Here is a 20,762-nt window from a genome sequence, read left to right as displayed (position 1 = left end):
AAGAATTCATTTTTCTTGGATCATAAATTGACATGAGTGGCACTTGCAGTATGGAAATAAAACATCAAATTGCTCTGGGTCGCTCAGCAATGATGGGCTTGAACTGAATATGGAGAATGGAAAAGCGAGGAAAAAAGCCTGACTGCCAAAGTTATATCTATAATATTTCCAATAGCCACTTATGTGAAAATAGGACAGTAAAAAAAATGGACAAGAATCAATTCATTTGAACTCTTGTGTTGGAGCCTTCTGCAGGTTCCATGGATAGCAAAAGTCACAAGGAAATACTACAGCACATAAAGACTGATATATCATTGGTAGGCAAAATCATGAAACTCCGGTTCACTCACTGTGGCCATATCATGCGATCCAATTCAGTGAAGAAAGCTATCACACCAGGATTGGTCAGCGGAAAAAGGAAATTAGGCTGAGAAAGGGCATGGTGGTTGGACACTCGGAATGGACACTGGCCAGAACATTGGCCGAGGGAGGCAGTGCTGGATTGGGAATGGGTGACAACAATGAATGTGATAGCATCCTCTTGCTTTAGACGTTTGAAGCAAGACTGAATATTATCTTTAAAAAGCAATAGGTGATCTGATGCATTGTGAAAACATGGCTTTGTAATGTAGTTTGATGTATGTTTTAAATACATTCAGGTGAGTGGCCATGTTGGTTTGCCCCCTATAGTGGAAATTCCAGTAGGCTATGGCTATTTCACCATGTGTATTAGTTAATCACAAAGTGTGCTTGCTAATCTCCATTTTCCTCATACTCACACCATACTTGACAGAATATAGGAACCAGTTTTACACTGAGCTCACATGCACGTGTTAAATGACTGTACCTCTTGGAACCTGATGGCTTTACAAAAATTTGCAAGGGCAGGTTAATTTCAGAATATCTGAACAAAGGAGACAGTCATCAAGCCAAAGTAATGGAAGGTCTATCCCAAAAATACAGCAGGGTATTCATTAGTAGCAATAGTAATCAGCTTTGAAATGTAATCCAAATCCAAAATGTTCCACCAAACCTTTGGTAGAGGCCAATGAACCAACCACCAAATTAGAGCCTTTAGAGGCTCCCTCCTTCACAAACTCCTGCAGATGAAGAACCAATCCACAGTGCAGTATTAATCATTAAAAATATTAAATGCTCTACTGTAATGTTATGCATTCAATTATGTTTTTCCTTGTATTGGATCACAAACAATGCTTCCTTGTATTGCAAGTTCAAATGTAAACTAAGCTGAGCCACAAGGGAGGGTGGTATATAAACATAATAAATAAGTTTGCTGACAACACAAATATATTCAGGGTGGGTTCCGAAGAATTACAGGAGGTTCTCTCTAAGTTGGATGAGTGGACAACATCTTGTATGTGGCCAAGTGTAAGGTAATACATAATTGACCAAAAAACAAAATAGATCTATCATAGTGTTTATAGCCACAGGATCACTGGCACAGCATCATGTAGATCAAGTATTGGGCAACCCATCTGCCACCTGATAAGTCCACCCCCCACAGCCCATCTGCTGGGTGGGTGGGAGAACTGTGTGGTGGCAATTCCTGGGTGCCACTTGGGTATTAGCCAGCTGCTACATGGTTCCCTTGCAACCATGCCCCCATGCTGAACATGCTACTGGATGGCCCCACCTCAAGACCTCTTGAGTCTCCCACTATGGAGGATGAGGCATGCAGGCACCAATTCCCAAAACGATGTGCCTCAACACCAAAACCACCACAAGTGTGGGTCACCATGCCCTACTCCCATCAACATTTCAATGTGTGCAATCAACAGCCAGCCAGAGCAAATACCATGGAGATATCTATGACCCATTTCAAGAGATGGCTGCCATCAGCCCTGAAGAGGGCACTCTGTCTGTATACAATATCTAAGTGTGGTATTGTGAAGCTGCCCACTGCATGGATGTGCTACATTGCCATTAAACCAACCTTCATCCTATAAAAGTCCATCTTATCTGGTGTAATGACACCATGCCATTCCTGCAGCTCAAGCCAGGGTTGGTGTTGATGCTGGACTCCCTGCATATCAACCTTATCAACACATGGCCAGCTGCTGGCAGGGATGATCTTCCTGGCTGTGGACAGCAAACACAGCCTCATAGGCAACTCTGGGCTACTGCTTGTAGTGGAAGGCCTGAAAATCTTGACCCAGTGCAGCAGCAGCAATAAAGGCATACTGTATGCCAAGATTAATAAAGGTACTGAAAATAGTGGCTGATACTGTGTACAGTTCTTGTCACCATACCTCAAAATTAATATTGCAGAATTGGAAAAAGTATACAGGAGCCTAAGCAAGACAATTAAGAGGCACCTTTTCAATGAGGCTAGAAAGGCTGGGACTTTTCAGTCCAGAAAAAAGCAACGGGAAGACACAATATATCTATGAAATTATGTGTAAGGTGGAGAAAGTGGGCAGTGAGCTTTTTTCCCCTTTAGAGCTCAGGAGCATCCAATGACGTTGTTGGCGATGTGTTCAAAATGGACCATAGTAAATCTTTCTATTAGCCACTAAAGATATCTCTATATATAGACACATATAGACCTTTGAACACCAGTGCCAGGGCACATTACCAGGGGCAGGCCTCAACCTCTATGCTGTTTATTTTAATGATATATGTCAACTGTTGGGCCAATGCTCAACAGTACACTAGACTAGGTGGACCACTTGTCCGATCCAGCACGGGCTGCTTAATTTTCCTATGAAAGACTCTTGCAGTACTTTTAGAATATAATCTCTCCTAATATCTAATTTCAATGTATAACTGTTATCATTTTTCAAAGGATATTTTAACATTTTGGATTGCTTTCCCCGAAATGGAATGTCACACTGACCACCATAAACGGATTGTGTTTGCTGTCCTCCAATACAACATAATGTGAAAAATAGAATTTACCAAAAGATAATGCATGCTGCCTTTTATTTTATATAACGATAACGATGAAGTGAGAACTGTTATCGACTCATCCATCAGGGAACAGTAACTAACAACCTGCTGCTAGCAGGCTACCATTTGCCTTACTTGGGACACAAACCTGAGCCCAAGGAAAACACAGAAAAGTGGGAATCTAAAGCCTCTCGTAAGCTTTATTAGAATAGGAAATTTACAAACAAAAGACTCAGCGGTAGCGGTGAAGCTGCAAGGTGTTGCGTCGTCTCCAAGCAGCACGGCGGGAACCACCAATGGTATGATGGAACTTGTGGCCTTTCCCGAGGCCACGGCTCTTTCTGCCAGCAGAGGTCAACCCACGCATCTCTCTGTGCTTGTGGACTGGCTTGGTGATCCATTGGGTGTCAGGATTGCGTCTGATAGCCTTGTGGAAGGGATCAATCAGGATGACCTCAAAGAATTTGTATGTGGAGTCTTCACCCACCCAGTAGGAGTTTAGTACTCTCAAAGCTCCACAGTGGCGACCTGCACGCTCCTAAATAGGAGAAGAAGAAAAAACAGAACTTACAAATAGAACACAAAAGAAGTCCAATAAAAAAAGAAAGAAAAACTCAAGAATTTAACACAGGGACTTCCATTTGGAAGATGATAGGTGGCGGGAAAATCATACAATAGTGGGCATATTCAGGGATGATGTTCAGAACTACAACAAAGAACGCAAAGACTTCTGGGGAGGGGAGCCCCCTCTTATAAGGACGGGGGCTAACATTATAAGTCTTGATCTTTCCATTTCAAATGAAGCATCAATGAATCATCAGCATAGCAGAATGAACCCCTGCTAGATACTTCACTAGAACATTACACAACAAAGGGCAGACAGCAAAAAATGAATGAATGAATGAATGAGCACAGTACTGGGCATGCACCTCATTAAAGTGCCACCCATCACACTAGCCTACAGTCCCTGATATCACTGTGGTTTGCTAAGTGCTATGATTCACAAAATTATGAATAGTTGAAAACAAGATGTGCATGTATTTCCCCTAGACATTAGAATACTAAAATGTACTGGAAAAGTCATAAACCATAGCATTTTATTGTCATATAAAAGACACTGCTACCACAGAATGCAGTTTCTCAAGTTAAGATTGTTAGGGCTAGGAGACATAATTCTAGCTCTGAAAGAGGCATGTTCATTTGAAACAAAATAGTTTTATTTATTTTATTATTTTATTTTTATATGCATATTAGATCTGGAAAGAATTCACTGGAACCAACATCCTTGCATATCTTTTATCAGATGTTATTTTTATAACCCTTTTTGATTTTTGAATCATAATCCATTTTGTAAACAAAAAAACTTTGGTGAACTTTATGATTGCTCCTGTTAGAATAGTTATTGCTAACAATTGGGAAAGTGCTGAAAATTTGGTAATAGATACATGGGGGAATAAATAAAGCAATTTATGATTTTTAGATAGAAGATATAATATTAGTGTTCCAAGAGACTGAAAAAAAGAAAACTTAATGAAATATAAGAAAGTTCAGATAGCAATGTATGGGAAATTATGTAAGTTCTGTAATAATTTGAACTGAACTGAACTGTAATAATTAACGTTGGTTATGTTGTGTTGTTATTTATCTTGTATCATATGATATATAAAAATAAAATATGTTATTTTTATAGTCAGTACTTATTTACTTCATTTATATCCTAGCATTCACCCCAAAGGGAACACCAAGTGGTTTACATAGCTTCACTCCTTTCCACTTTTTCCTTACAAGAGCCCTGTGAGGATGGATGCTTTTTTATTTTGAAGAATATACAAAAGATGCACTTCAAACTAAGAGAACCGATTTTGACAATTTCAAGTTGCAGCATAGATTAAATCCTTGGATTTTTACAATATAAACACTATATCAAAACCTTTGGAAACAGCAGACCAAGAGAAACAAATTAAGAATTATGACAGCATCAAATTAGATACTCACTTCTGCTACAGACTGCAAACTCCGGGCAAATTTCAGCTGATTGACACCATGATGCACAGGTTTACCATACGTAGCACCCTTAGGCACTGGACGTTTACGGCCACCACGGCGAACACGAATGCGGTAGATGACATAACCTAAAAGACCAGGGAATAGTTGAAAAAGGTGCAAAAATTTGGAAAGCTATAGCAGAAAGTACGAGGGGAACCAACATTCTCCATGAGAGTGCATTGTTGAAAACACTAGACAAAATCTCCACGATCCTATCCATTAGACCAGTGGTCCCCAACCCCTGGGCCGCGGCTCTCTCTCCCTGCCCCAGTGAGAAGCTCGCCAGGCCGCGAGCAAATCGGCCGCCGAAGTGGCCGATTAGCTTGCGGCCCAGCAGCTTCTTGCTTCAGGAGAGGGGGGGGAGAAGAGGGACCCACAGCCACTGGCGCAAACGCAGACTTGCCGCGCATGCACATTTGCTTCCGGCGGGGCTGCAAATGCGCACGTACGGCAGTTTTGCGCATGCACAGCATCACCGCCACGGAAAGGTTGCGGACCGCTGCATTAGACTACTGAGCTATTCAGCTGATTGAGATTTACTACAAGATGAAATGCATTTTTTAGGCTGAAATTGTGCAAAGACATATTTAAATGAGGCTTCACTTCTAGCACCACAAGAACTCCTTGGGAGTTCTCATTTTATAAGGATGGCAGCTAAACACTACAAGTCTCTTTGGCACTCTTGCCTACATTGAGAGCTACACTCGCTCTCTAACATGCAAAAAATATAAATTAACAAAGATAATTTTCACAGTGCATATATATATGCTTGGGAACAAAGGTGGCATGGCATAGCTTGACCTTGTCAGATCTCTCAAGCTATGGAGGAATGGTATTTGGAAGGGAGACCACTAAGGAAGACTCTGCAGTTGAAGGCAATAGCAAAGCACTTCTGATTCTGACTTGCTTTGAAAGCTCCTGGCTGGGACCACTAGAAGTTGGCTGGCCCTTCACACACAAATGCAAAGGCTTAAAATTAATAGCAACATCAGTAGTAGTAGTATTCTTTATTACGGTCATAGACCAGCAAAATCAAGACAATTTCACAGTTACATAAATAATATGGCTAAAACACAGTTTTACTCCTAAAATAGCATTATGTTAAACACTTAGACTATGAGTCTGCTAAAATATAAATTAGAATTAAATGGAAATATAGGAAATTGTTCTAAATGCTCTCAGGGTCTGTTAAGTTTGGAGCAGGTAAGCAAATGAAAACAAGTCCAAGTTCCAATCACCTTGTTTAGCCTTATATCCCAGTCTGCGAGCTTTGTCTGGCCTGGTAGGTCGTGGAGCTCTATGGAGGGCAGACAACTGGCGATACTGCCAGCACCGGACACGCAAGAGAAAACGCATCACATCTGACTGTTTCTTCCTCCATAACTCTTGGATGTACTTGTAAGCACCCATTGTGACTTATCTGCAGAGAGACATCCATGATTAATATATTTAATTTTCTGAAGCATATACCAGAAAGAAAAACTCCCAAGCTTTTGCAGTCTCAAATAATTAATTCCTACTGTTAGCACAGCATACTTGGCTTCTAACTCTCAACTGTCAAGAATGCACCTCTATTCCCAATGTGCCAAAGTGTGACAAATGATCCCACTGATTTTTCAGGCATTTTTCTCTATCACTGTGTCAACAAAGGAACTTAAAAGCATAATTTTAAACCTTTTCCCTTAAGGAAAAAAAAACCCTATCAAGTTAATGTTATAGTATCTACAATTCTGGAAAAGAATTCACACTCCTGTATGCATGAATAACAACTCATTTTAAATACCCCTACTATTTAAAGGTAAAGGTATCCCCTGTGCAAGCACCGAATTGCTACTAACTAGGAATATTCCTAACCTTCTGACTGCAAAAGAAAACGTTTTCCGTATATTTTACTTAAAGAGCCTCAAAGAGTGCGGGCATCGTAAAAAAGAGAGCATCTAGCAAGGCTTCTTACTACCCTCTCTCTTCCGCTCGCCCTCCACGCTCCCTTCGGCAAGGGTGGCCTACTCGGCAGCCATAGGCCCAAGTTGCGCCAAAGCTTAACGGGCCCTACGAAATTGAGACTCCTCTCCTCTTCACCCCGGGAAAAGCTCTGCCGCCCCCGTTCCCCAACACCCACCCAGAAGGGAGAACCCCAAACACGCACGGAGAAGCCTCCCAAATTTAGGATGGAGATGGATTAAGACCACGACAGCACGTTAACCGTAAACTTACCAGACGACGGCCGGAGCCGGAAAGGAAGAGAGATTCGTCCCACAATGCTTTGCGACAACATCTGACGTACGGGGGAAACCGCCGTCTAAGGCCAGATGCCTATTGGGAAATGTAGTTCTTGGCGATTCTGTTCGCGTCAGCAATACAGGCGAAGCGGAGGGAATCTCGGCTGTTTCTCTTGGAGGTGAACAGTGTGGTTAATTTCTGAAATGAAACCCGGGTTTAGGTTTGCCTGAAAGTCGTATTAATTCCAGTTGAAACGTTGTTTTTAAATGCAGAAGTTGATTCATGTAGTATTGTTCTGGTGAGAACAGGACACTCTTGACATGCTCGGAGGTAATCTCATCTGCAGCTACTTTTCAAAGCAAGTCTAATAGTGTTTTAAAGACTAATAATGTTTCTTAAAGCACAAGCTTTGGTGAATCAAAGCTGAATTCAAAGCATTGTACATTTTAGCTATATATTAATAATACATATATTTGTAATAAATACACATAGTTTGTGTTTATCAATATCAAAATATGTTCTAAAGTATTCAAAACCTGGCTCAAAGAGTAAGATATGGTGCAGATTCCACTTACTGACAAATTTAAAATCGGGATGATACGTATTTTTGTATGTTTCTTCTACGCTTCTGTGAGAAGCTTGAGAACTCCTGTGTAAGAAGTTCTTAGTACTATACAAAACATGCTTATGGAGGAATAAGTCTTCAATAACATTTACTCCCATTGGGATTACAGCCCTAATCCTAACAACAATCCTGTAAAATTGAGAGAGAAGAACAAGCCTGCAAACATTGAGTACATTTCATTGAGAGCAGGAATTCAGACCAAGATATATATGGCTCATCAGTTTTTAGGCATTAATTTAAGGATGAAAGTTAGCTTTGGTTAGAGATGTAAATTTCCAGGAATTTTGAAGCCATTGAACAGACAGACACAAACATATGGGACAAAATACCATATATTTTGGTAAAAATTACAATATATGTAATACTTGCTTTCCTGTCAATCCTAATGTTTTTATTGAATGAACAACATAAAATGCATCATTTATAGTTTAGCATATAAAATTATATTACTTGACATATTGATGAGAAGTATAAATCTATGTTTGTTGGTTGCTTAGTTTATTTAATGGGATTTAAAGCCCACCCTATACATTCAGGGAATTTAGGGCAGGTTTTTAAAGAAAATTGAAAGTGTACATGATGCTGTTGTGTGCTATTGTACTCTATGCTACTATAGCATCTGTATCTTTAATTTTTGCCAACTGAGCAGGAAGAGAAAAAAAGTTGAAGGGAAATTGTTTTTGTACCAAACAAATGAGATGTGGACAGAAACACTGATATTATAGCTTATTCACTGTTGCCAAGAATGTTACAATGTTTTTGCTTAAATGTATGTGACAACACAGAATAAGAGGTCCCTCCCCACCTCCCCACCCCCATGATTCCCAGAATTTCCCAATGTTTCTACTGGAAAAATGGAGAAAATCTCAGACTTTTTCAAGCTGTACGTTTGGAATGAGGGAAATGCCTTTTTTTTGTTTTTTTTTCTCATTAAAAAAGCAAAAATACAGTATTTGCTGGCGTATAAGACTACTTTTTCCTCCTGAAAAACATGCCTCCAAGTGGGGGGGTCGTCCTATACGCCGGGTGCACTTCAGTTGGGATAGACATAGCTGCCCATAGTGGCCCATAGTACTGTAATGTAATGTAACAAACTCTATATTTTGAGTGGAAATGTTGGGGGTCGTCTTATATGCCCAGTCGTCTTATACACCGGCAAATACGGTACTTCATAGGATATTTTTTTGTTCAGTGCTCTTCGAATTACAATTTTTGTTCCATTGGAAGAAGTGAAAAAGCAATCAGACTTTTTCATGCTGTACATCTTGAGTGTGAAAAATTTGCCTTATGGAGAATTTTATTCATTTTAAAAGAGAAAATATTGGAGTCTCTTTTGTTGCTCCACATTTTCCAATTTCTCCTTTGGAAAAGTTGTTAGGAGGGAAAAGCCTTTAAAAAATCACCTGTTCCTCCCTCAGTTCCGTGGGCCCTCGCATATCTGGCTTTGGCTGATATAATTGGTAATTTGCAGGACATTCTCCTTAAGGGGAGGGGCCAAGTTGTTGGAACTTTTCAAGCTGGGCAGCAGTTGAACTGTTTTCGTGAGGGTTCAGATGGTGTAAGGGAATTTTGCTTGAGTGTTTCTGAAGAGGGAGGGATACTCTTTGTTTAAAATTTAAAATTCTGTATTTTATGTCATTTTGTTTTGTCTTAAAAGTCTATGAGTTATACAGATGCAGTTGTTAATAAATTGGGGAAACGTTTACCAGACAATGTCATTGGCAATGAAGAGCTTCTGCTGCACATTTCCTCACCGGGGAGGGAGAAGACATTTTTTCCTCTACGCCTGTGGGTAGCTGTAGTTGCCGGTGGAAGGCTCCATGCACTGGTGGGTGTGCTTGTGCTAATAGCAGAAGTGGGATGTTTTTTTCTGCCGCCTCATCCTCCCTGTGGCAGAAATGTTTGTGTTAATTAATGTGACGGTATGTATCAATGTGACAATGCATCAATGTGACAGTATGTAAATCGAACTCTTATTTCTGTCCTTAAAGCCCTGTGTGAAAGTTCACTGCAAGTACATAAACATGTCAAATACGACATCTTTACAACTACAGCTCAATATATGTAATAGTTGCCTGTTGTCTTTAAGGGTCCGTTTTGCCTCACCAAATACTTAAAAGAAGATGGGTAAAGGTTTCAAGGTGGTCGTGTGTGGAATGGCTTCTGTGGGGAAAACTGCTATTTTGGAACAGATTCTATACAGTAACCACATTGCTGGTAAGACTGATATGTTTTTCTTTTGCATCTTCTATCTTAAGAATATTAAATGTTAATTTCTAAACAATATCATTAAAGCTATGTATTTCATGTGTACCCTGCCTTTCTTCCCTCTGGGAATCTGAAGAACCTTCTCCATTTTCTTCTCACAACAACCCTATGAGGTAGGTAAGGCTGAACATGTCTGACTGGGCTGAGATCACTAGGTGAGCATCCATGGCAGAGTAGAGATTCAAACATTGGTCTCTCAGGTCATAGCCAGGCTTTCTCAACTAGGTTTCTTGACAGCCCTAGAAAGGTTTCCTGAATGGGTGGGAGTCTCTCTTTCTATATGTGTGTGTGTGTGTGTGTGTGTATTATTTATTTATTTATTGGTTGTTATGGTCATGTTAACCTGCCCCCTCCTCCCCAAATGGCCAATGATGGGTCAGGAGGAGGCGGGAAGGGGAAGGTCCCCAGGTGGGCATGTAGACCGCTGTGCTTTCCAACCATATCCTGCATGATTGCACCACTTCTGGGGTTTCTCAAAGCCTGAACAATGTTTCAGGTGTTTCTCATTGGTAAAAAAGCTGAGAAAAACTGCTCTAACCACTGCATCACACTGAATTCACCATAACATGATTGTGGGAGTAACTATCGATTGTGGGAGTAACTATGAAGTAACCTTGCTAGTTTTTTAAATTGAATAGAGCAAGCTTTCTTAACCAAGGTTTCATGAAACCCTAGGGCTTCTTGACAACCCTGGATGGGAATTAATTAATTTTTAATATATATTTTAAATTAGTAAAACATTTATTGAGTGACCATATATGGTCATATCATGTCAAAGCCCCCTCCCCCCCAATGGCCAATGATGGGCGTGGAGGGAATGGGAAGGGAAGGGGCTCCAGATGACCATGTACACAGCTATGCTTTCCAACCACATTCTGCCCAATTGCTCCACTTCTGATGTTTCTCCAAACCTGAAGAAAGTTTCGGGGGTTTCTCAATGGTAACAAAGTTGAGAAAGGTTGGAATAAAGGCTCAGCTGTATTACTGCTGACATGGTTAGATGTTTCAGTCGTAGGAGGAAGTTTGTTTCTGACATGCTGTTCACCAAGGACTTTACCTTCCCTGCTTTTGGCCCCGATAGCACTTTAGACTTAGCTGGGAGGGGAGCTGAGGGATCAGCCATGCAGTTCTCAGCAGAGTTATATCCTCCTTATCCCACTGACGTCAATGAGCTTAGAAGGGGCCACTGCTGGAAGTCTCATCCTGCAGAGACAGGCCTGTTTGTAGGAAACCTGAATGCTGGAATGAAGGGGAAACACATATCTGAGGCTGTGGTTGGAGTGGGGCTGCCACCAATAGCGTAGCTCAGCCTCTGCTGATAGAAAATACATGTGAGGGATAGGAATCCAGTGGCAGGGGCAACAAGGCAGGGACACCCCATGGTTTCTGCTTCTGTTTTATTATTGTCTTGCGACTTCAGATGGTTGTTATTTGTTTGTTTGTATTTGTAAGCTGCTCGGAGTGCAGCTTTGCAGGAGAAAGAGTGGCAGACTCTAATCTGGCAAGCTGAGTTTGATTTCCTGCTCCCCCATGTGCAGCCAGGTGGGAGACCTTGGGCCAGTCACAGTTCTCTTAGATATATTTCCTCAGGGCTGTTTCGGTGTCTGTTGTGAGAAAAGGAAGGGAAAGGTTTTCGTAAGCTGCTTTGGGTCTCCTTCAGGTAGTAAACCAGCTCTTCTTCTTCTTAAATAAATAAATATTTATTTCTAATTAGATTTCTGTAAATGCCCCTCCCGGCATTGCTGGCTCTGGGCGGTTGGGAACATTTATAAACATAGCTATAATTATCCTTCAAGCAATACAACATAATTAAAGCAGTTAAAAATTATTCATTACAGAAGTTTTGTCTTCTGTATCTCCTTTTCCCATTCAGGGGGGGTCAATTTCTTGGGGGGAGGCCCTGTCCCAGTAATTTCTTGCTCATTGTCTTTGAATAACAAGGGACAAGTTCTGGGCATCTTAAAGGATGTCTTCCCCTAAGGATGCATGGTCAAAATGCTGCTGCAAGTCTTTCATTGAATTATGTGATCATTTTAGCGGTTCTTCTTTGTTTTAAAAATTACAGGAATGGAATGTAATGCTACCGTAGAGGATGTGTACGTGGCTCTGGCTGAAACAGATCGAGGAGTAAAGGAACAGTTACGTCTGTATGACACCAAAGGGGTAGAAGGTGTTGAACAGTTCCCTAGACATTACTTCTCTATTGCTGATGGCTTCATTTTGGTGTATGCTGTGAATAGCCTAGAATCCTTCCAGAAAGTTGACCAGCTCAAAAACGAGATTGACAAACTTAGAGACAAAAAGGAGGTAAGTACATTTTCCAGCCATATATCCTTATCCATGGTTCCTTTGTATATTTGTGAAACAGCCTGGGGGGTGGAGCGTGTCCGGCTGTCCGAATTGGAATAGGGCCAGTCATGGTTTGGTCCTGCCCCTACAGCTCCCGCCCTCCCTCCCTGGACACTAGCCACGTTCCTCTCAGACATGCCAGAGACGGAAAGAGACATACGGAGCCCTGCCAGACCAAACACGAGCCCTCATTCCCTCCTATCGCTCCTTCTGCGAGGGAGGCAGAGAGAGACAGAGAGAGAGCTGCCCCAAGCTGCTGACAGAGACACAGAGAGAGCCACCTCTGCTGTGATGGAGGGAGAGAAAGACAGACAGAGAGAGCTGCCCCAAACTGCACACCAGCCCTCCTTCCCTCCTACAAATCAGCCCTAATTACCTGCTATGCATTCTGCTGCGAGGCACACCTACATGCAGGGAGAGAAAGAGAGACAGAGAGAGATCTGCACCTCCCGGTGTCCTCTGGGTCCTAACGCCCATTGCATTCCTGCTTGCAATGGGCTTTCTTCTCTAGGCCCCAGGGAACAGCAGCAGGCGCAGATCTCTCTCTCTCTCTCTCTCTCTCTCTCTCTCTCTCTCCCTCCCTCCCTCCCTCTCCATTGCAGCAGGAGCCATAGGAGGTAATCAGGGCTGTCTGTAGCAGGGAATGAGGGCTCGTTTGGGCCGCTCTCTCTGTCTCTCTCCCTCCCTCGCAGCAGGAGCCATAGCAGGTCATCACGGCTGGTTTGTGGTTTGGCAGGGCTCTCTGTGTCTCTCTCTCACATGCTGGCTCCTGCAGCGTCTGAGAGCAAAGTGGCTAGCGTCCAGGGAGGGAGGGTGGGAGCTGTAGATGCAGGCCATATTCCAACTCGGACAGCCAGGACGCTCTCCACCCTCAGGGCTGTTTCACAAATATTAAGAGGATATGAATAACAATGTATTTCTGTTTTATATATTTTAAATTATGGTTATTTTTCAAAGGTGGCCTGAAAAGGTGGGCCAATAAAACTCAAAACAAAATCACAAAATGCAGAGGACATCAGCAACAAGTAAATACTGTTAGCTGAACAGTCCATTCATTTCTGCATGCTGCAGCAACAAGTCCTCTTTTAGAACAGTCGCCTAGGGACACTTTCCTAAAAATGACCATCATCTAACAGTGATGTTTTGTGTGAAATAAAATGGACATGTCACCCAAAGTGAGTTTCCAAGACTTCTTAATAAGCAGCAGATTACGCTGTTTGGCATGTGTCGGACCATGGATATGGGACGGGAGATGACTGACTGACTTCCACTTTAGGTAATCTCTGCTTGCTCTCTTTCCCTGCCATTCTCTGCATCACATCTAATTTAACCTGAGAGCCACGTCTTGTGTTCACAGTTCTTAATGTGAATAGCACAGCTTGAAAAATGAGCTGTTCCATCACAGATGCTTAAAATACCCTGGATCACTGGCAACAAATCTCATTATTACCCATGTGCTTGTTTTCCTTATTATTATTTTATGGGTTTCCTTAGCTGTCAAGAGGAAAGGTGAAATATAAAATTCCATAGGATACAGAATGCAGTAAGAGACAATGGATTGCGGGGGATGTAATTCATTGCGGCTGCTAAATCAGACCCTTCACTGGGGAAATGGTGTCAGTCTTTTTGCTAATCGAATGCTGTAACTCACCAGGCTGAATGCTATCACCTGTGAGGGGCACTGGTATTTACTATTTTCTTGCAATAAATTGCACGTTGAGTCCCTAATGGCTCTCTTAACTAAGTGCCTCAAACAAAAAGGCAAAAGCTCTCTTCTGGGACCATTTAAACTAAGTGGGCATGTGACTGAACTTGTGTAACCTTTGGCTGTTGTCAGAGAGCAAGCCCATACAAGGGATGCTGGGAAGAGGGCATTTGCTCTCTCCTGCTCACTGCCGCAGAAAAGAATGCACACAAAGTTGCTTTACACTGAATTGGACCATATGTCCATCAATAGCAGCGTTGTCCACATAGGCTGGCAGAGGCTCTCCAGGGTTTCAGGTAGACAACCTCCACGTCAGCTAGTACGTGGTCCTTAAACGAAACAAAACTGGAGACCTCCTTCATGCCAAGCCACAGCCCCTCTCAAAAGTAAGACATCAGTACATACAGAACATTTAGCAGTGGGCCTCGATAGGTATCTTGGGATCTGTTAAGCAAGGAAGAGAGATACATTCTCCAAACAAGACCCATTTACAGTAGAGCCAGTAACTGCAGATATGTATTTTCTTTCTGACCGTGGACTCCAGGCAGCTTATGGTTTCAAACACTGAGGAAAAACCAGTTGTGCTTTCTCAGGCTGTTGATAGTCCCTCCAGAAACTTATGGCTTGTTCCTACTTTCCGTCTGAGCACGCGGATCTTTATGATGGGGAGAGACGAATTCTCTCAGGTAGTCTCCAGGAGCAGATGGGCGTGTCCTGACCTGCAATTTTTCTGCCAAGTCACAGGTGGATTTCTGCTGCTTCTCTCCCCCTGCTCTGCTTCTTTCAATACAATCCAGAAAGCAGGAACTCAGAAGCAGAGGGCGAGTGTAAAGGCAGAAAAGCACTTAAAGATCATGTTGTGGGGGAGAAGTCCATGGACTGAAGTAAGCCTATAGCTTCCATGCTCCAGCTGCACTCCATTCTCCGGACAGCCTCCTCCTCTTGGCTCCTCCTCTTCCTATTGCCCATGTGGTTAGGTCATGAGCTCTGTCTGTGATAGGTCCAGGGCTGTGGGATGTGTCATTCAAGTGGGCACTTCCACTGTCTGCCTTCAGGAAGCCATGTGGGGACAGCAATGTTTCAGAGGGTGGCAGATCAGGCTGCGTTGTGCTTTTAAGGATCTTATTGGACTGCTTATGTCGATGCCTTTGCTGTGGGTTACTTTCTGTTAGTTGCCTGGAGCCTAAGGTGGGAGATGAATATTTTTAATTACAAGAAGTAAATCAATGTGTGTTGCATGGCGAAGTTTATAAAGGTACAAAATCTTCAAGGTCACTGGATAGTTCCCCCCCAGAACGAGTCAACTGCAATCCAGCTAGGAGGCGTACGTGTGCTGAGAAACCATTCACTCCCATAGGGGTGGAGCATTCTTGCCTCGATCCGGCCTTGAGGCCTAAATTTGTGAAACTCCCAGGAAAGGAACTGAAGGTTCTTGAAGGGCCTGACCTCAAGGCTCCTTATGTGCAGTCCCAGCAGCTGCACAGGCATGTTGCAGGCCCAGGATGAGTACTTGTCATGCAAACCACTGCATCTGAAAAATACTAGAAAACCAGGAAAGGACACCGAGTTTTCATGCCAACTCCTTTGTTTTTTACTTGTATGTTGCCTAACCTGATTATGTAATTAGCCCTCATAGCAATGCAAGCCATTTATGACTCGGCTAAGTTACCCGCAAGGAACTTCCAGAACTTTGCAGCACCTCCTGCGGGCAAATAACAGATTGATTTGGCACTGGTTGGGCTGCAGCAGAAGAGATGTAACTTTCCCCCCCTTTTTAATGCCATTCTGAAAAAGTTATCCGAATTCACAGCAGCTTTGCAAGATGGCATTATAAGAAAGAACAGCAATAATAAATGCTCTTAAAGTTTTTAAACAGGTCCCCTTTTGTGCCTACGACTTGAGAGCTTAACTTCCCGTGTTTCTGCTAACTGAATAGGTATCATTGCACCTATTTATGTTCTTTTTCATAAAAAAGGTAAATAAGGATGCATTTTTAAAAGGTTTTAAAGAATTTGTTAACATACCATAGGTCAGAATCCAAAGTCTTTAGGCAGTTCAGTTCTGTAGGTTTACTTATTAAACCACTTGGCTTTTGATATTAGCTTGTAGTCGTCATTCAAAAATTAAATGGTAATTCCACCCACTTTGCTACTGGGATGGACTCCATCCTCTTCCAGGAGAATTGCTCATCATAGTGCTTGCATCATTTTTCTCCCCCCTCCCCCCTTTCCCACATAGATCTCTCACATCATGTCAGCAAGACAGTGGCATGCAGTAAGTGCTGGCAACGATGCATCACTTCTGAGTACTGTGGAGTATTTATTCTTAAGTGAGGTTTTTCTTTTCACCTCTGGGGCAATATTTATTTATTGAATCCACTTATACCTCACCTTTCTCCCCTGTGGGAGCTGAAAGTGGCTTGCATCCTTCTCCTCTCCTTCATTTTCTCCTCACATGAGCGGCCCAGCATTCGCTGGCAGGGGCTCATGGGAATTGTAGTCCATGGACACCTGGAGGGCCACAGTTTGACTACCCTGCATTAGAGGGTTGTGTGACTGCTCGAGATCTCTGCTTTTCTGCTTTCAGAGAGACCTTTTGAGCAGGGCCTCAAAATGGGCCTGACTTTTTATTTAATTTTCTATGTATGTTTGTTATTTATAGCCCTTCTTTCTCACTGAGACTCACGGTGGATTGCAAAATGCAAGTTAATGCAATCAGTAGGATGAGACAGCTAATAAGCAATGTAATAGGACTGGGACTGCAGAAATCTGAACATAAGTATTCACCATGACATGTTAAACAAGCAGGAAAGTTAAGCAGGATTCAAAAGAGGAAGAAAAAGAAGAACCTTTAGAACTGCACATTCCTTTCAGTGAAGAGAGCAAAGCGGGACAAACGCCAAAGTCAAACAATAATGTGTACAGTGGTTTGCTGGACATTGAATGACAGTGAAATGCCAAACAGCTGAGATGTATCCTCTTTGTGAGGGGCGCATCCAAAGTCATGACTTGTCTTCCTTTCTGGGTACTGTAAGAATTCTGAATAATACGTCATGCTCCTCCTTCACCCCATCCTTCTCCTCAACTTGCATGCTTTCTCTTCTGGAGCGGAGGAACGTAAATAGTGGTAGGTGGTCAGGCAAAAGAAGGAGGACAGCTAGCAGGCGGTCACTCCCCCAGATGATCAGGAGAGCTGGACGTTGTCTAGTCCTTGAGTCAAGCAGTGAAGCTGTTTGGCATTCCCAATTGCGGGCATCAATAAGGAAGAGCTTGTTCCACTTCTGACAGACAAGGAAGAGACTGAGGTGTTGAAAGTTACCCTGGGAAAACTTTATACGCCATCTCCATCAATGCAGATGATGGTGCTTCCTGAGGGATTAAACCAATAGATATATCTGTCCCTTTGGGAACACTGATTATTAAGGTACGTGAGTGAGCTGCCACATACTGTGGGCTAGCAGCAGTTTGTTGCCTGGCATGGATGTGAGCTGTTGCCTCTTACAGCAATTGTTGACAAATTGATGCTGACACTTTGGGAAGCTGCATATTCGTAGGAAATGAACTTGGGCTGCTTCATTAGCTGGCCATTTTATGAGGGCCTTTTTATCATAGGAAGGTGTTGACATCTCATTTGGTGATGCAGATAACGGTCCTTCCTTCATTGCTTATGCCATGGAAAGACTAAGTCTAAAGAGCTCGTCTAAGGCTGAGACCCACTTCACTGTAGGGAATGCCCAATCTGAACTGTGCATTACATCTTTCCCAGTATAGACGACTCAGCAGGAGGTGAGGGGCATGCAAGGAAATTGTAGCACAGTTGTTGAAAACAAAAATTGAGAAAATGAGTCCCATTGACAAGTGCAAATGAAGCCAATTTTGTTTGGGACTTTACAGAAGAAACGTACACAGAATTAAGTAGCGCCAAATAGAGTCTTCAACACAACTTCTGTGCTGGTAATGTGTCTAGCAGAAGCTTTCTCAACCAGGGCTCCATTAACCCCTCAGGTTTTTTGACTGCCCTGGAAGGGTTTCCCAAATGGTTGGGAGTTAATTAATTTTTAATATTTTTTAAAAAATTGTTAAACGTTTATTGTATGATATGGCCATATATGGTCATTTTGACGCTCCCTCCCAGAATGGCTGATGGGCATGGAGGGGTTGGGAAGGAGAGGGGCCCCAGGTGGGGATGTATATAGCTCTGCTTCCCAACCATTTTCTGCATGATCATGCCAAACTGGGGATTCTTGAAACCTGAAGAATGTTTCCAAGGTTTCTCAGGAGTCAAATAGTTGAGACAGGCTGGTCTAGCAGAACAAATGAAAAAGCTGAGGTCTTGTATTGAGCCTGCATTCTCTCCATCTGCCTCTTTTTGTGGCCTCGGCTAGCTCCTGAAGAGATTAGTCTATTTCATTTCCCCTTACTTTCTGCCTTGATTGCTGTGGTTTCTGGGAAGCCCCCCTCCCACCCCTCTCGCGATGACAGCCCTTGCCTCCTGTCCTGGTTGTAGCTATTGATGGACTCCTAATTGGGGCCGACGGAGCTCGCTTCCTACTGGCAAAGCTTGAATGGGGTGGCCAGGACAGACGGGCACAGGAAGGGATGTCGTCATAAGGTTAATAACACACCTCTGACATTCAGTGCTGTACAGCAATTAAGTTACAAAGCATGATCCCTGCTTTCAGGAGTAGACTTTTTAAAACAAATAAGAATTACCACTAAAGAGGGGGGAAAGTCAAGATCAGAGGGCAAGAGAGAAGAAAAACCTTTTTAGACCCAGTAGGCAATTGGTTCCAGATAGAGCGGGGAAATGAGGGTGAAAAGGACGCAGGTGTGAGAAATAAGGAACCCTTGACTTCGACCTGAGAGAAAAAGAGCAGCAGCCATGGGAAGGCAGATAACTAGAGAGGAGGTTATTGAAATGAGAAGAAGCTCACAATTGCAGCCACATCAGTCAAGACTTGTATTTTTCATCAACAGGGCAAGTAGCTGCCCTGAAGCCATTTTGGATGGGGAAAACTGGGTTAGAGGGTGGGGCTAAATGGTAACCTGTTTTACCGCAGTCCTAATTGAAATGAGCCCTTAGGGCCTGGCTGCTTATCGCATTTGACTTGAGGACATCCCTGTGGTTCCTGGAGAAGTGTTGAATCCTGCACTTCCAGTGGTTCTTAACCTTGGGGGTCCTGACCCCAAGTGAGGTGACCTGGCCCCTTCCGCGGGGTTGCCAGGACAGGTTTGTGATGGCGGCTGGCAGCGGCAGGTGGTGGCGGTGGGTAGCAGAGCTATGGCACTGGCTGCCTCCATGCCTCCAGATTGTTGAGCGCCTGTGTGCGTGCCGCCGCCGCAGTTTGGGGTCGCAGTGTTATGCCAGTTGGTTCGGCCCAAATCAGATTGGGGTCATAGTGTGCAGAGGGAGCGTAGTCCTCCCCTTGTGCCATTTTCCCAACCTGAATTGCCCTGCTAAAGTTACTGATAGCAATCCAGTGTTGTTCTGGGTCAAGGAGAGTAGCATGGGGGGAGGTCTCTGTATGTCACAGTCCTGATCTGAATAGGGGTGAGACATGATTGGGAACTGTGGAACACCAAAATAGATCTCTTGAGCTGATCCAGGAATATTTTTTTTGGGGGGGGGGGGAGGAGATATAACGTGTAATTAGGCACTTTAGAAGAGAGAGGAAATGTTAGGAATAGGTCAGCCATTGAGCACCCAGGGTAGAGTGGGGATTTGAAGCCATGTTTCCCGGCTCCTTGTCTGGCACTCTAACCCCTAAGCCATGCTAGCATAATCCCCTGAACTGGTCCAGAATTGCATGTTCTGGGGAAACCAGTTTATTGTTTTATGACATTTTAGCTGGTCCTCATGGTGCTTCTGAGATTCCACAATCCTAAATGGAGACAGATCACTCATTTAAGTCATCCGGTGTACAATTTTAGAATATGATGTAGACTAATGCTGAATATGTTGTGCATGTGGTAACAAGCCAGGCAGGTTCTAAAGCAGCCAGGAACCACCCGAAAGAGCTGTTTATTGCAACACCAAACGCTGGGCCCATAGCCCAACCCAGAGGTAGGCGCTCTGGTTTCAGTGGGTGGGATCTTGCTCAGTGCTGCACTGGATTGTGGCCTGGGTGTCTTCTGTCTGAGCAACAGGGTAGCCTGTGGCAATGTCCCGCTGTCTTGTTTTGCAGAGGTGTGAAAGAGTGGCGTTTTCAGACAGTTATCTGGAGGTTCCTGATCACTGTTTACCCATGCATATTTCCAAAATGATGCACTCCACAAGGGAAAGAATACTTTTGCACAGAGAGCCTTGTGAAGGCTTCAGGTTTTGATTTTTCATTTCTGTTTCTCATACCAACACATTTTCCTTCCAAATGCCAAAGGTTTGACCTGTTAAGGACCTGCCTTGTACAAAGGCCGATCACTTGTTTCCTCAAGTCTAAGGTGACCAGATTGTCCCACTTTTGGAGGGACATCTGGGGGCACCTGGCAAATTGTACTTATGTTGAAAGTAAAAATATATATATATTACAATACTATTTATGCGTTCTATGAAAATGTTTGTTGCTCCATATAGACCAAATTTTAATCAAGAACCCCCACCCCCCCGGTCAATGGTGTCTCGCTTTACCAATGTTAAAATTGG

General features: G+C 43.1%; 2 protein-coding genes across 6 annotated transcripts in view; one reads left to right on the top strand and one right to left on the bottom strand.

Moving 5' to 3' along the window:
* Positions 1-3,092: 3,092 nt before the first annotated feature.
* On the bottom strand, positions 3,093-7,346 carry RPL15 (ribosomal protein L15). Its single transcript, XM_077304753.1, has 4 exons — positions 7,171-7,346; positions 6,195-6,376; positions 4,906-5,042; positions 3,093-3,448 (listed from the first exon to the last, which is right to left on the bottom strand). Exons 2-4 carry the CDS (start codon positions 6,364-6,366, stop codon positions 3,143-3,145), a joined length of 615 nt encoding a protein of 204 aa, XP_077160868.1. The 5' UTR covers positions 6,367-6,376; positions 7,171-7,346; the 3' UTR covers positions 3,093-3,142.
* Positions 7,223-20,762, top strand: part of NKIRAS1 (NFKB inhibitor interacting Ras like 1) — a 36,669-nt gene continuing 23,129 nt past the window's right edge. For 4 of the 5 annotated variants that reach the window (XR_013225686.1, XR_013225687.1, XM_077304754.1 and 1 more), the window contains exons 1-3: positions 7,223-7,354; positions 9,891-10,018; positions 12,135-12,376. Coding sequence is in view for 2 of the 5 variants with exons in the window: in XM_077304754.1 (XP_077160869.1) it covers positions 9,925-10,018; positions 12,135-12,376 (336 nt within the window). In the remaining 3 variants the exon portion in view is untranslated. The other variant, XR_013225688.1, reaches the window with a different exon arrangement.

This window comes from Paroedura picta, chromosome 11 (genome assembly GCF_049243985.1).
Source record: "Paroedura picta isolate Pp20150507F chromosome 11, Ppicta_v3.0, whole genome shotgun sequence".
NCBI classification, from domain to species: Eukaryota; Metazoa; Chordata; class Lepidosauria; order Squamata; family Gekkonidae; genus Paroedura; species Paroedura picta.
Note: the sequence above shows the minus strand (reverse complement) of the source record. Positions and strands in the feature narration are given on the sequence as shown.